This window comes from Babylonia areolata, chromosome 23, assembly GCF_041734735.1.
Source record: "Babylonia areolata isolate BAREFJ2019XMU chromosome 23, ASM4173473v1, whole genome shotgun sequence".
In the NCBI taxonomy this organism is placed as follows: domain Eukaryota; kingdom Metazoa; phylum Mollusca; class Gastropoda; order Neogastropoda; family Buccinidae; genus Babylonia; species Babylonia areolata.
This window is the reverse complement of record NC_134898.1, coordinates 2,183,666-2,197,088: the sequence shown is the minus strand read 5'-3', so window position 1 is coordinate 2,197,088 and position 13,423 is coordinate 2,183,666. Positions and strand designations below refer to the sequence as shown.

At 48.3% G+C, this 13,423-nt stretch overlaps 1 protein-coding gene across 1 annotated transcript in view; it reads left to right on the top strand.

The window, feature by feature from the left end:
* Window positions 1-13,423, top strand: part of LOC143298188 (small subunit processome component 20 homolog) — a 94,374-nt gene that overhangs the window by 60,290 nt on the left and 20,661 nt on the right. Inside the window, exons 42-50 of the mRNA XM_076610942.1 lie at window positions 562-659; window positions 1,622-1,702; window positions 4,759-5,003; window positions 5,658-5,797; window positions 6,890-7,046; window positions 8,290-8,556; window positions 9,015-9,181; window positions 10,900-11,047; window positions 12,486-12,602. Coding sequence (XP_076467057.1) covers window positions 562-659; window positions 1,622-1,702; window positions 4,759-5,003; window positions 5,658-5,797; window positions 6,890-7,046; window positions 8,290-8,556; window positions 9,015-9,181; window positions 10,900-11,047; window positions 12,486-12,602 — 1,420 coding nt within the window. The remainder of the gene's footprint in view (window positions 1-561; window positions 660-1,621; window positions 1,703-4,758; window positions 5,004-5,657; window positions 5,798-6,889; window positions 7,047-8,289; window positions 8,557-9,014; window positions 9,182-10,899; window positions 11,048-12,485; window positions 12,603-13,423) is intronic.

The window sequence follows — 13,423 nt, the reverse complement described above, 5'->3', positions numbered from 1 at the left end:
TTTTTACAATAATTGAATAGAAACTTTTGGAGATCTGGAAGGTAGTCAGTTTTTCCCAGTACAGTAAAACTACAATGTCTGCATGACACATCATGAGCACTCAAATGTAGCTCTTGGTTTGCTCTACCCATATCGGCAACCTGTTGTGCAAATTACTCAGTGTTTGTAAAGTGCTTCAAGTTTTGCTCTCTGACTGAGGGTAGGTGCTGTAAAAGTATCCATATCATCATCATCATCATCATCACCATCATCATCATTAGGATAGGTGCTGTAAAAGTGTCCATATCATCATCATCATCAACATCATCATCATCATTAGGATAGGTGCTGTAAAAGTGTCCATATCATCATCATCATCAACATCATCATCATCATTAGGATAGGTGCTGTAAAAGTATCCATATCATCATCATCATCAACATCATCATCATTAGGATAGGTGCTGTATAATTATCCATATCATCATCATCATCACCATCATCTTCCTCATCATCTAATCCATGCTAATTCTGTTTGTGTTGTTCAGACAAAGTCATTGATTGATGTCCACCTGTGTTTCAGAGTGATTGTGTCCATTCTGGACGCTTTCCACTTTGACCTGTCCAAGTCCCAGTTCAGGTTCAGCAACAAACCCAAGCTGAACGCACAGTCTACAGATGGTAAGATTCTCATTCAGCATCCACCAGTTCCTGTTTCCTGTGCTGTTTGAATATTGTACAAATGTGCCACATTGTAGTTGTCTTCTCTAAAACATTTTCCTTGATTTGTTGATGTTTTTGCTTTTTGATTTAAAAAAAAAGAAAAAAAAAGAAGTATCCTGCATACCATTGAATTAAAAGATAATGTTCTTTGATGTAAGGTGTTGATATATGCATTGAGATTTAATAGGTTTTTTTTAAAAATATTCCTGTGCATTTGTTGTTTTTTTCCACTGACATTTTGCACTGTCACTCTTCAGTCAAGGCTGTCGTAAAGATATGACTTGTAGTGAGGTACAGCATTTTATGGACTGTGGGACAATACAGTCAGTTTCTGATCTGAAGTACCTTGTGGTCAGTGCGGTACAGTATTGTTGTTGATGATTTTACGTCTTTTCACTAAGTGATATTAGACAAGGAATGCAGTGTTGTCTTCTTCATCTTCTTCTTCGTTCGTGGGCTGCAACTCCCATGTTCACTCGTATGTACACGAGTGGGCTTTTACGTGTATGACCGTTTTTACTCCGCCATGTAGGCAGCCATACTCCGTTTTCGGGAGTGTGCATGCTGGGTATGTTCTTGTTTCCATAACCCACCGAACGCTGACATGGATTACAGGATCTTTAACGTGCATATTTGATCTTCTGCTTGTGTATACACACAAAGGGGGTTCAGGCACTAGCAGGTCTGCACATATGTTGACCTGGGAGATCGGAAAAATCTCCACCCTTTACCCACCAGGTGCCGTTACCGAGATTCGAACCCGGGACCCTCAGATTGAAAGTTCAACGCTTTAACCACTCGGATATTGCACCCGTCGTTGTCTTCAGTGAAGTACAGTGTTCTTGTTCGTTGAGTTTACATCTTTTCACCAAGTGATATCAGACGAGAATACAGTGTTGTCTTTTCCTGTCGTGTGTCAGCGGAGACGCAGGCAGAGGGTGGGACGAACACGGAGGCCACCACGGCGCCGTCAGGACCGGAGACTGAAAAGTCGCCTGAAGGTAACGTGCTGTTCACGCCCTGTTCTGTCTTGATGTGCACTTCTCTTGCCTGTCAGGGCTATGGTCTTGGTGAGGTGTGTAGGGGTATGGTGTGATGGGTGAAGGTTCTGTCAGGGCTATGGCCTTGGTGAGGTGTGTAGGGGTATGGTGTGAAGGTTGTCAGGGCTATGGCCTTGGTGAGGTGTGTAGGGGTATGGTGTGATGGGTGAAGGTTCTGTCAGGGCTATGGCCTTGGTGAGGTGTGTAGGGGTATGGTGTGATGGGTGAAGGTTCTGTCAGGGCTATGACCTTGGTGAGGTGTGTAGGGGTATGGTGTGATGGGTGAAGGTTCTGTCAGGGCTATTGTCTTGGTGAGGTGTGTAGGGGTATGGTGTGATGGGTGAAGGTTCTGTCAGGGCTATTGTCTTGGTGAGGTGTGTAGGGGTATGGTGTGATGGGTGAAGGTTCTGTCAGGGCTAAGGCCTTGGTGAGGTGTGTAGGGGTATGGTGTGATGGGTGAAGGTTCTGTCAGGGCTAAGGCCTTGGTGAGGTGTGTAGGGGTATGGTGTGATGGGTGAAGGTTCTGTCAGGGCTATTGTCTTGGTGAGGTGTGTAGGGGTATGGTGTGATGGGTGAAGGTTCTGTCAGGGCTAAGGCCTTGGTGAGGTGTGTAGGGGTATGGTGTGATGGGTGAAGGTTCTGTCAGGGCTATTGTCTTGGTGAGGTGTGTAGGGGTATGGTGTGATGGGTGAAAGTTTTGTCAGGGCTATGGTCTTGGTGAGGTGTGTAGGGGTATGGTGTGATGGGTGAAGGTTCTGTCAGGGCTATGGTCTTGGTGAAGTGTGTAGGGGTATGGTGTGATGGGTGAAGGTTCTGTCAGGGCTATGGTCTTGGTGAGGTGTGTAGGGGTATGGTGTGATGGGTGAAGGTTCTGTCAGGGCTATGGCCTTGGTGAGGTGTGTAGGGGTATGGTGTGATGGGTGAAGGTTCTGTCAGGGCTAAGGCCTTGGTGAGGTGTGTAGGGGTATGGTGTGATGGGTGAAAGTTCTGTCAGTGAGCCAGCCATTCTAGGTTTTTTCTGTTATTTTTTTTATATCATTTTATTATATATTTTTATAAAGTGATTTTTTTTTTATCAAGTGATTTTTTTTTTTTTTTTTTGTTTTTTTTTTTTTTTTTTTGCTGGAACTTTTTAGTTTGTTGTTTGGTTACTTCTCAGGTTATTTTGTTTTCTGTCTATACTTTGCACTGTTTTTTGACTGTGTGTATCCGTGTTGGTGTATGTGTGTTTGTTGTGTATTGGCGTGTGTGGGGGGGTGAGGGGTCTGGGGGGGTGGGGGTGGGGTGTTTGTGTTTGTATATGAGTGTGTGTGTGTGCATGTGTTTTATATATTGGTGTGGGTGCGTACATGCGTGAGTGTGTGCGTTTTGTTCTTTAAACTTTCTTTTGGTTCTGATTAGCCTTCATCAAAGATCCTTTTTTATTTTTAAATTGCAATTAAGATTTTAGCTTAGTGACTGTTTTTGCTTGTTTGTTTGGGTACTATTTGATGAGGCTATAGTTACCTAAAGAATTTTGTAGAAATAAAGAAAAAAAGTATTTATTGATTTATTTTATTTCGTTATCATCTATTTTTTGTGTGTGTGTATGTGTTGATTGTAGTATTTGAGCTTCCTCAAGCTCAGATGGAGAAAGCTGTAGAAATGTTTGGTGATGCCCCGGCAGCCTAGTGCTAGTGGTGTGTTTGTGTTGTTGTTGTTGCTGTTGCTGTTGTTGTTATCCCACAACAGGAACAGACACTGCAAACACACAGTTGACTGAACAGACACTGTTCTGCATGACTAGTAATCCGGGAACAGCTGATGAACTCTGACTGTTGATACAGTCCACTGAGCGTGATATTAATGCACTCAGTAGAGTTATAGTAGAGTGGAGTGATGGCCTAGAGGTAACGCGTCCGCCTAGGAAGCGAGAGAATCTGAGCACGCTGGTTCGAATCACGGTTCAGCCGCCGATATTTTCTCCCCCTCCACTAGACCTTGAGTGGTGGTCTGGACGCTAGTCATTCGGATGAGACGATAAACCGAGGTCCCGCGTGCAGCATGCACTTAGCGCACGTAAAAGAACCCACGGCAACAAAAGGGTTGTTCCTGGCAAAATTCTGTAGAAAAATCCACATCGATAGGAAAAACAAATAAAACTGCATGCAGGAAAAAATACAAAAAAAAATGGGTGGTGCTGTAGTGTAGCGACGCGCTCTCCCTGGGGAGAGCAGCCCGAATTTCACACAGAGAAATCTGTTGTGATAAAAAGGAATACAAATACAAATACAAAATATTTTATTTCTGTTTTCAATATCGGGTATAGTACTAAATAAGTATTTGTTTTCAATGATGGGCATGGGACTAAGAAGAATTTGAGTGTCTTCATGGCACTGAGATCTTTTTGAAGGAAAAATGGATTGTTAGCTCATGTGGGCTGTTTTTTGTTTGCTTACTTTTTGACATCACTCATTTTGTTGATTTTGTGTGTGTGTCAATCAGTATCAGTATCACTAGCTCAAGGAAGTGTCACTGCGCTCGGTCAAATCCATAGACGCTACACCACATCTGCCAGGCAGATGCTTCACCAGCAGCGTAACCCAACGCGCTTAGTCAGGCCTTGAGAAATAAAAAAGAAAAAAAAAAGAGATAAATACATAAAAATACTACTACTACTAATAATAATATTTATAAGGCGCAAAACCTTGAAGTCAACTCTAGTGTGTGAAAGATGTTCATGTATAATGTTTCAGTGCCTCCAGGGGGTATATGAAATAAACTTCTGGCCTTGCCATGACATGTTTCCATTAAACTTCTGGCCTTGCCATGACATGTTTCCATTAAACTTCTGGCCTTGCCATGACATGTTTCCATAAAACTTCTGGCCTTGCCATGACATGTTTCCATAAAACTTCTGGCCTTGCCATGACCTGTTTCCATTAAACTTCTGGCCTTGCCATGACCTGTTTCCATTAAACTTCTGGCCTTGCCATGACATGTTTCCATTAAACTTCTGGCCTTGCCAATCGTTGCAGAGTCGGAAGACACAGCGGAAGACGCCCTGGTCACTCTGGAGACAGTGGCAGCAGCGGAGGCGAGCTCTGCGGAGGGAGAGAAGGAGGAGAGTGGGGGTGGTGGTGGAGGAGGAGGAGGTGGTGTGGTGACGGTGGAGTTTTCAGCGGATCGCAGGGACTTGTGTCCCGCTGGGTTGGCCACCCGCATCCACCGCATGGTGCTCACCAGTCTCATTCCTCAGCTGCACAAGACGCTCACTGAAAAGGTGTGTGTGTGTGTGTTGGGGAGTGGGTGTCGTGAAGGTGTGTGGATGAGGGTGTGTGTGTGTTGGGGGGGGGGGGTGTCATTAGGGGGTTGGGTGGGGGGTGGCTGGATGGATGTGTGTGTGTGTTGGGGAGGGGGTGTCGTGAGGGTCGGTGGTGGTGTGTGGATGAGGGTGTGTGTGTGTTGGGGAGGGGGTGTCGTGAGGGTCGGGGGTGGTGTGTGGATGAGGGTGTGTGTGTGTGTTGGGGAGGGGGTGTCGTGAGGGTCGGGGGTGGTGTGTGGATGAGGGTGTGTGTGTGTGTGTTGGAGAGGGGGTGTCGTGAGGGTCGGGGGTGGTGTGTGGATGAGGGTGTGTGTGTGTGTTGGGGAGGGGGTGTTGTGAGGGTGGTGGAGGTTGTGAGGGGGGAGTGTGGGTGAGGGTGTGTGTGTGTGGGTGGGGAGGAGGGGGGTAGTTGTGTGTGTTATGTGTTTTTGTGATGTGGGTGTATGTGAAGTGTTTGTGTGTTGTGCTTGTGGTTTGTGTATGTGTGTATGTGTCTGTGCATGTGTGTGTGTGTGTGTGTGTGGATGTGTGTGTGCATGTACAAGTGAATGTGCATGTAATCACATGCCTGTGACTGGCCGTCACTGACCCTGACCCCTGTGGTGACGTCAGGCGAAGAGCGACGATGTCCACAAGTTGGCGCAGACCAAGTACGCTGAGGACGAGGAAATCCTGCGGGTCCCTATCGCCATGGCGATGATCAAGCTGCTGCAGAAACTTCCGGACGGTGCTCTGGACCACAAACTGCCCGGGTGAGTGGGGGGGGGGTGGGGGGGGTTGGGGTGGAGGGAAGAGTGGGGTGTGTGAATCAAATCATGTTGCTTAAAAGTCGGGCTGCTTTTTCCAGGGAGAGCATGTCTTTACAGTGCTGCGCATTCACCTCCCCCTCCCCCCCCCACCCCCCCCTGTTTTTTTTCTGCATGCAAGTGTTTCTGTTTTCCTGTCAAAGTGGATTTTTCTGCACAATTTTGCCTGTGACAACCCTTTCTTTTTTGCTATGGGTGCTTGTTCATGTGCTGAGTGCGTGTATACCTGGGGGCTCAGTTTATGGCCTCATCCAAATGACTAGCGTTCAGACCTCCACTCAAGGTCTAGTGGAAGGGGGAGAAAATCCTGGTAAGTGCAGGATTCAGTCCCTTGCACTCAGCTTCTTTTGCTGCTGAAGGATTGTAATTTTTCCTTCCACTTCAGCGCTTTTCATTGTGGGTGTTGCCAGGATTATGCTGCATGTGTGCACGTTCTCAAGCACTTTGTGTCGTGGGTGTTGTACACGTTCTCAAGCACTTTGTGTCATGGGTGTTGTACACGTTCTCAAGCACTTTGTGTCATGGGTGTTGTACACGTTCTCAAGCACTTTGTGTCATGGGTGTTGTACACGTTCTCAAGCACTTTGTGTCATGGGTGTTGTACACGTTCTCAAGCACTTTGTGTCATGGGTGTTGTACACGTTCTCAAGCACTTTGTGTCATGGGTGTTGTACACGTTCTCAAGCACTTTGTGTCATGGGTGTTGCCAGGATTATGCTGCATGTGTGCACATTTTCAAGCACATTTTGTTGCAGGATCATGCCGTGTGTGTGGACGTTCTCAAACACTTTTTGTCATGGTATTGCCAGGTGTTGGAAGGTAATGACTGTGATCAGTGGGTGTTAATGATTATGAGGTCCCACAGTAACTTGGCATCTGAGCATTCTGTTCCCTTTGTGTGTCCATACCGTGCATTGTTTGTGAAGCGTACACCACGCATGAATTTCTCTTTTTGAGATAATAAAGTATTCTGTATCTGTATCTGTATGCTGCATATGATGCACATTCTCAACCACTTTGTGTCGCGTGTGTTTCCAGGATCATGCTGCGTGTGTGTAACTTCCTCAAGTCGCGGGCGCAGGACATCCGCATGACGGCGCGGGACACGCTGGTGAAGGCGGTGCAGTCCATCGGCCCCCGTTACCTGCCCTTCATCCTCAAAGAGATGAGGGCCGTGCTCACCCGCGGATACCAGGTGAGGGGACACACCTGGTTGTTTCTGTTTTGTGTAACGATTTAGACCATGCATTCACGTGCACACACACGCACAAAAGCATACTCACACACTGTCACATACCTCACCTCACCTCACCTCACCTCTCCCGTAGTCTGGGTTCAGACCGTTGGGGCACCGCTGCTGACCTGACCACCACCCCTCTTCACTCTTCACGGTTTTCTGATTTCCTCAGGGCGTCACCGAGCGTCAAGCCTGTCCACCCCTGGATGTTGTCTTCCCATCTCTTCTTCTGCCGTCCTCTCCTTCTGCCTCCTGGTACGGTGCCTTGCAGGAACGTTTTGGCAAGACCAGATGATCGGGAGATGTGTCCATACCACCTAAGTTTGCGTTTCTTCACTATGGACAGAAGGTCTTCGTAGGGTCCAATACTTTGCTTGATTCTGTTCTTCACTTCCGTGTTAGTGATGTGGTCTCTGTAGGAGATGCCAAGTAGTCTAAGAAAGCATCTCATCTCGACAGCTTGGATTCTTCTCTCGATGTCTGCAGTCAGGGTCCAAGTGTCGCAGGCATAGTGTCACATACACTGGTGCACATGTGGATACCAGGTCAGTGGTCACCAACAAAGTTAGAGCTGCATGATCAATTGCTTCTCCACTGCTGTGGGAACTCATTTACAGCTTTGTCTTTTGTGGACTATGACTCTCAGACTAGGAGGCAAGATTGCACTTGCTGTCTAGAGTTGGAGCCTTGAGGGCTAGTTGGCCGTTGGGGACCATCCCAACACAAGGTGAGAGCTGTATGATCAGAGGTTTCTCCATTGCAATGGGAATTCATTTACAGCTTAGTGTTTTGTGAAGGACTGTGACTCAAACTTGGAGGCAAGATTGCACTGGCTCTTAGTGCTGCATCCCTGGGGATTAGTTGGCCGTTGGAGACCACCCTAATGACTGTCCTGAAACCCTCTTGGCCGAGAGAGTGGGGATGTAACTTGGGCAAGACTCTCTCCACTCTGATCAAAATCTCATGTGAATGATGACCGCCCAGTGGCTGCTGTCAGTCGGCTCTACCCAGGTAGGCAGCCTGTTGTGCAAATGACTCTATGTTTGTAAAGCGCTTAGAGCTTGGTCTCTGACTGAGGATAGGTGCTATGTAAGTATCTATATCTTGGAGCAGCCCTGACCCATTTGTTGGATCCTGCTGTCTGCACGTTGAAAAGTTGGACACTCTTTCTGTGAGTGATGATGTTGTTTTTGCTGTCCAGATGCACGTTCTCTCCTTCTCCGTCTACCACCTGCTGAAGAGCATCACGGCCATCTTGAAGCCCGGTGACCTTGACCCTGCCCTGGACGACCTGCAGGCGATCTACCAGGAGGAGCTGTTTGGGGCGGTGTCTGAGGAGAAGAGTGTGGAGGGCATCACGGCCAAGCTGTTTGAGGCCAAGACCATCAAGGGCTACCTGGCCTATCGCATCATGGCCCAGTACGTCAGCCCGGACTGTCTGGGGGCCCTCGTCCACCCCCTGAAAACGGTGAGACTGCTGTCCTGTCCTGTCCTGTCCTGTTCTCTCTTCCCTGCCCTGTCCTGTCCTGTCCTGTTCTCTCTTCCCTGTCCTGTCCTGTCCTGTCCTGTTCTCTCTTCCCTGTCCTGTCCTGTCCTGTCCTGTCCTGTCCTGTTCTCTCTTCCCTGTCCTGTCTTTTTCCTGCCCTGCCTTGCCCTGTCCTGTCCTGTGTAGTTACCTGTGTGCAGGTGTTGGAAGGTACCCACAGTCAGCGGGTGGCCAACAAGGTGATAACGATGATTACCTGTATAGTTACCTGTGTGTGCAGGTGTTGGAAGGTACCCACAGTCAGCGCGTGGCCAACAAGGTGATAACGATGATTACCTGTATAGTTACCTGTGTGTGCAGGTGTTGGAAGGTACCCACAGTCAGCGCGTGGCCAACAAGGTGATAACGATGATTACCTGTATAGTTACCTGTGTGTGCAGGTGTTGGAAGGTACCCACAGTCAGCGCGTGGCCAACAAGGTGCGCATGGCCCTGCAGAGTGTGACCCCGGGTCTGCTGGCCAACACAGCCCTCACCACCCCCACCCTCATGGTCTTCATCCACTCCCTCACCGCCGATAACCTCCCCCTGCTGAGGGAACCCAAAGAGTATGTGTCAGTGTGGGTCTGTGTGTGTGTGTGTGTGTGGAGGGGGTTGGAGGGGGAGGGGGGGTCTGTGTGTGTGTGTGTGTGTGTGTGGAGGGGGTTGGAGGTGGAGGGGGGTCTGTGTGTGTGTGTGTGTGTGGAGGGGGTTGGAGGTGGAGGGGGGTCTGTGTGTGTGTGTGTGTGTGTGTGTGTGGAGGGGGTTGGAGGGGGAGGGGGATCTGTGTGTGTGTGTGTGTGTGTGTGGAGGGGGTTGGAGGGGGAGGGGGGTCTCTGTGTGTGTGTGTGGAGGGGGTTGGAGGGGGAGGGGGGTCTCTGTGTGTGTGTGTGTGTTCGGGGTGGTGGTTTGGGTTAGGAATGAGGAGCACAGTGATAATGATAATAATGAAAATAACGCTATAGATAATATCCACTTATCGTCTCTCTCACCGCTGATAACCTCCCCTTGCTGAGTGACCCCAAAGAGTACATGTCAGCTTGCCTCTGTGTGTGTGTGTGTGTGTGTGTGTGCATGTGCGCATGCACGTGTGAGTGTGTGTGTCAAAGCACAGGAACAACAACAGCTGCCAAGTGCCAGTGTTTTCTGCCAGTTCTGGGAAAATGGATAAAAGTTCATGAAACAGAACCTCCTCGTGTTGCAGGCAACACATAACAGGTTGCTTCACAGCATGCCACCTTTCAGAAATATTGTGTAATGGTTCACTGCATAAGTGGGGTGGGGTGTTTGAGAAGCAAAAGCAGAAACAGTATTGTCAGTACTCAGACCAACCTTCACTTTCTGAACTGATAACACCCTCAAGTTGCCCAGCCATGAAGAATGGGAAGATTTTGAATTTAATGTTTTATTTTTCTCAAATTACGTGGCCTGTCATTGCCTGCTCTCATGGTGGCCTCAGTTTCGATCCCCCTCCACTTCTGTGCTTGGGGTGAGTCCTGTCAAGGTCTTCAGTGTCGGCAGATTTATGGGGGACTGTCGTTGGAGGGACATGGTGGCGGTCTCCACTCTGAGGGGGACGCTCACTCAGTCCGGCTCGGACTAAGCCATTATTGTCATCAGTAGGGTGCATAGTAGTTGGTGTTCCTAAGTACGTTAAATCAGAACAGACACTGACAGGCACAATAGCCGAGTGGTTAAAGCGTTGGACTGTCAATCTGAGGGTCCCGGGTTCGAATCACGGTGACGGCGCCTGGTGGGTAAAGGGTGGAGATTTTTCCGATCTCCCAGGTCAACATATGTGCAGACCTGCTAGTGCCTGAACCCCCTTCGTGTGTATATGCAAGCAGAAGATCAAATACGCACGTTAAAGATCCTCTAATCCATGTCGGCGTTCGGTGGGTTATGGAAACAAGAACATACCCAGCATGCACACCCCCGAAAACGGAGTATGGCTGCCTACATGGCGGGGTAAAAACAGTCATACACGTAAAAGCCCACTCGTGTGCATACGAGTGAACGCAGAAGAAGAAGAACAGACACTACTGAACACCACCGAAGTGACTCAGCAGCAGTGCAGGGTCTCCTCTGGTGTGTGGCCTCCTGGCTACCTCACATCGATGCTTCCCTGTGGACTGCAGGCACTGGGACTGCGACAGATGAACCTGGGTGTGACTGTATGATGGGGAACTCGGAATGAGCGGCGTGGCAGTAATGCCACTGAAATGGTGCAGATGTAGGAGCAGCAAAAAAAAAAAAATAAAAAAAAAATCTTTTTTTTAATCAACAGCATCCCAAGCAGCGAGCCCAGTGGTCTGCCCAAGCCGCAGAAACCTGAGAGTTGTCTGCTGCTGCCCAAGGCGACCCCTCGTGGCGGCGTCAAGCCCCGCGCCAACAAGAAGACAACTCTGGATGTGCTTGTGGAGTTCGGTCTGGTGGTGAGTTCTTTCCCTTTGTTTTTAGTTTTTTTGTTTGGTGTGTGTGTTTGTGTATGAGTGTGTGTGGGTGTGTGTGTGTGTGGGAGTGTGTGTTCCTTCTTTGGTGGTTGGGGGTTGAGAGGTTATCATTGCTGTTGTCAGTGTGTGTACCAATTGAATATCATAGCTGTGAGGAAGGATGTGTGTCAGTGTGTGTATCAATTGAATATCATAGCTGTGAGGAAGGATGTGTGAGAATGATTATGACGACCGCTGCTTCTGCTGCAGTGTTTTTGAATGAGACGATCGTCATGGTATGTGAGCTGTGATGTGTGTGATGGTCTTTGTTTTGTTGGTAGGGGTTGGGGGAGGGGAGGGGGGGGGAATGTGATGATCATCATGGTATGTGAACTGTGATGTGTGTGATGGTCTTTGTTTTGTTGGTGGGGGTTGGGGGAGGGGAGGGGGTGGGAATGTGATGATCATCATGGTATGTGAACTGTGATGTGTGTGATGGTCTTTGTTTTGTTGGTTGGAGGGGGGTGGGGGGGTGGGGTGAATGTGATGATCATCATGGTATGTGAACTGTGATGTGTGTGATGGTCTTTGTTTTGTTGGTGGGGGTTGGGGGAGGGGGGGGGGTGAATGTGATGATCATCATGGTATGTGAACTGTGATGTGTGTGATGGTCGTTGTTTTCTTGGTGGGGGTTGGGGGGGGGGGAATGTGATGATCGTCATGGTATGTGAACTGTGATGTGTGTGATGGTCTTTGTTTTGTTGGTATGGTTTGGGGGGAGGGGGGGGGGAATGTGATGATCATCATGGTATGTGAACTGTGATGTGTGTGATGGTCTTTGTTTTGTTGGTGGGGGTTGGGGGAGGGGGGGGGGGGGGATGTGATGATCATCATGGTATGTGAGCTGTGATGTGTGTGATGGTCTTTGTTTTGTTGGGGGGGGTTGGGGGAGGGGAGGGGGGGGGGATGTGATGATCATCATGGTATGTGAACTGTGATGTGTGTGATGGTCTTTGTTTTGTTGGTGGGGGTTGGGGGGCCGGGGGGGAGGGGGGGGAGGTGCAGAAAGGATGAGTGGAGCAACAGGACGGGCTTCACTCAGGGACTGGAGACAGCTGTCTTCTCATTGTGATTTGCTTTTACCCTTCCTTCCTTCTTTCTTTATTTCTCTTTCTCTCTGTCTGTCTGTGTTTGTTCTCTTTCTCCATTGTTCCCTCCCTTCTGTTCTCTCTTCCATTGGACGTTTTCTTCCTTTCCTTCCTTCTGTTCTGATGATGACAATGATGATGATGGTGATGATGATGATGATGATATTGATGATGATGATATTGATGATGATGATGATATTTATTAATGATTGTACTGATGATGAAGAAGATGATGATGATGATTGTGATGATGGTGATGGTGGTGATTAGTAATGTGTCACAATGTGTTCCAGTTGTTGCACTCCAGTCTGAAGAACGGAGCGCTCCAGTCGAGCAGCGCGGAGCACCTGGGTTTTCTGGAGCCTCTGGTGCTGTCCCTCATCGAGTGTCTGTCTCTGAAATACGTCAGGGTGAGTCGTGTGTTGTGTTGTGTTGTGTTGTGTTGTGTTGTGTCCCTCATGGATTGTCTGTCTCTGAAATACGTCAGGGTGAGTCTTGTGTTGTGTTGTGTTGTGTTGTGTTGTGTCCCTCATGGAGTGTCTGTCTCTGAAATACGTCAGGGTGAGTCTTGTGTTGTGTTGTGTTGTGTTGTGCCCCTCATGGAGTGTCTGTCTCTGAAATACGTCAGGGTGAGTCGTGTGTTGTGTTGTGTTGTGTTGTGTCCCTCATGGAGTGTCTGTCTCTGAAATACGTCAGGGTGAGTCTTGTGTTGTGTTGTGTTGTGTCCCTCATCGAGTGTCTGTCTCTGAAATACGTCAGGGTGAGTCGTGTGTTGTGTTGTGTTGTGTTGTGTTGTGTTGTGTCCCTCATCAAGTGTCTGTCTCTGAAACACGTCAGGGTGAGTCTTGTGTTGTGTTGTGTTGTGTTGTGTCCCTCATGGAGTGTCTGTCTCTGAAATACGTCAGGGTGAGTCGTGTGTTGTGTTGTGTTGTGTTGTGTTGTGTTGTGTTGTGTCCCTCATGGAGTGTCTGTCTCTGAAATACGTCAGGGTGAGTCGTGTGTTGTGTTGTGTTGTGTTGTGTTGTGTCCCTCATGGAGTGTCTGTCTCTGAAATACGTCAGGGTGAGTCTTGTGTTGTGTCCATTGCATGGTATCGTATTGTATCATATTGTATTGTATCATATCATATAGTATCATTTGCTGTGGCATTGCATCGCATTGTATCCTATGGTGTGGCATTGCATCGCATTGTATCCTATGGTGTGGCATTGTATCATATTGTATTGTATCA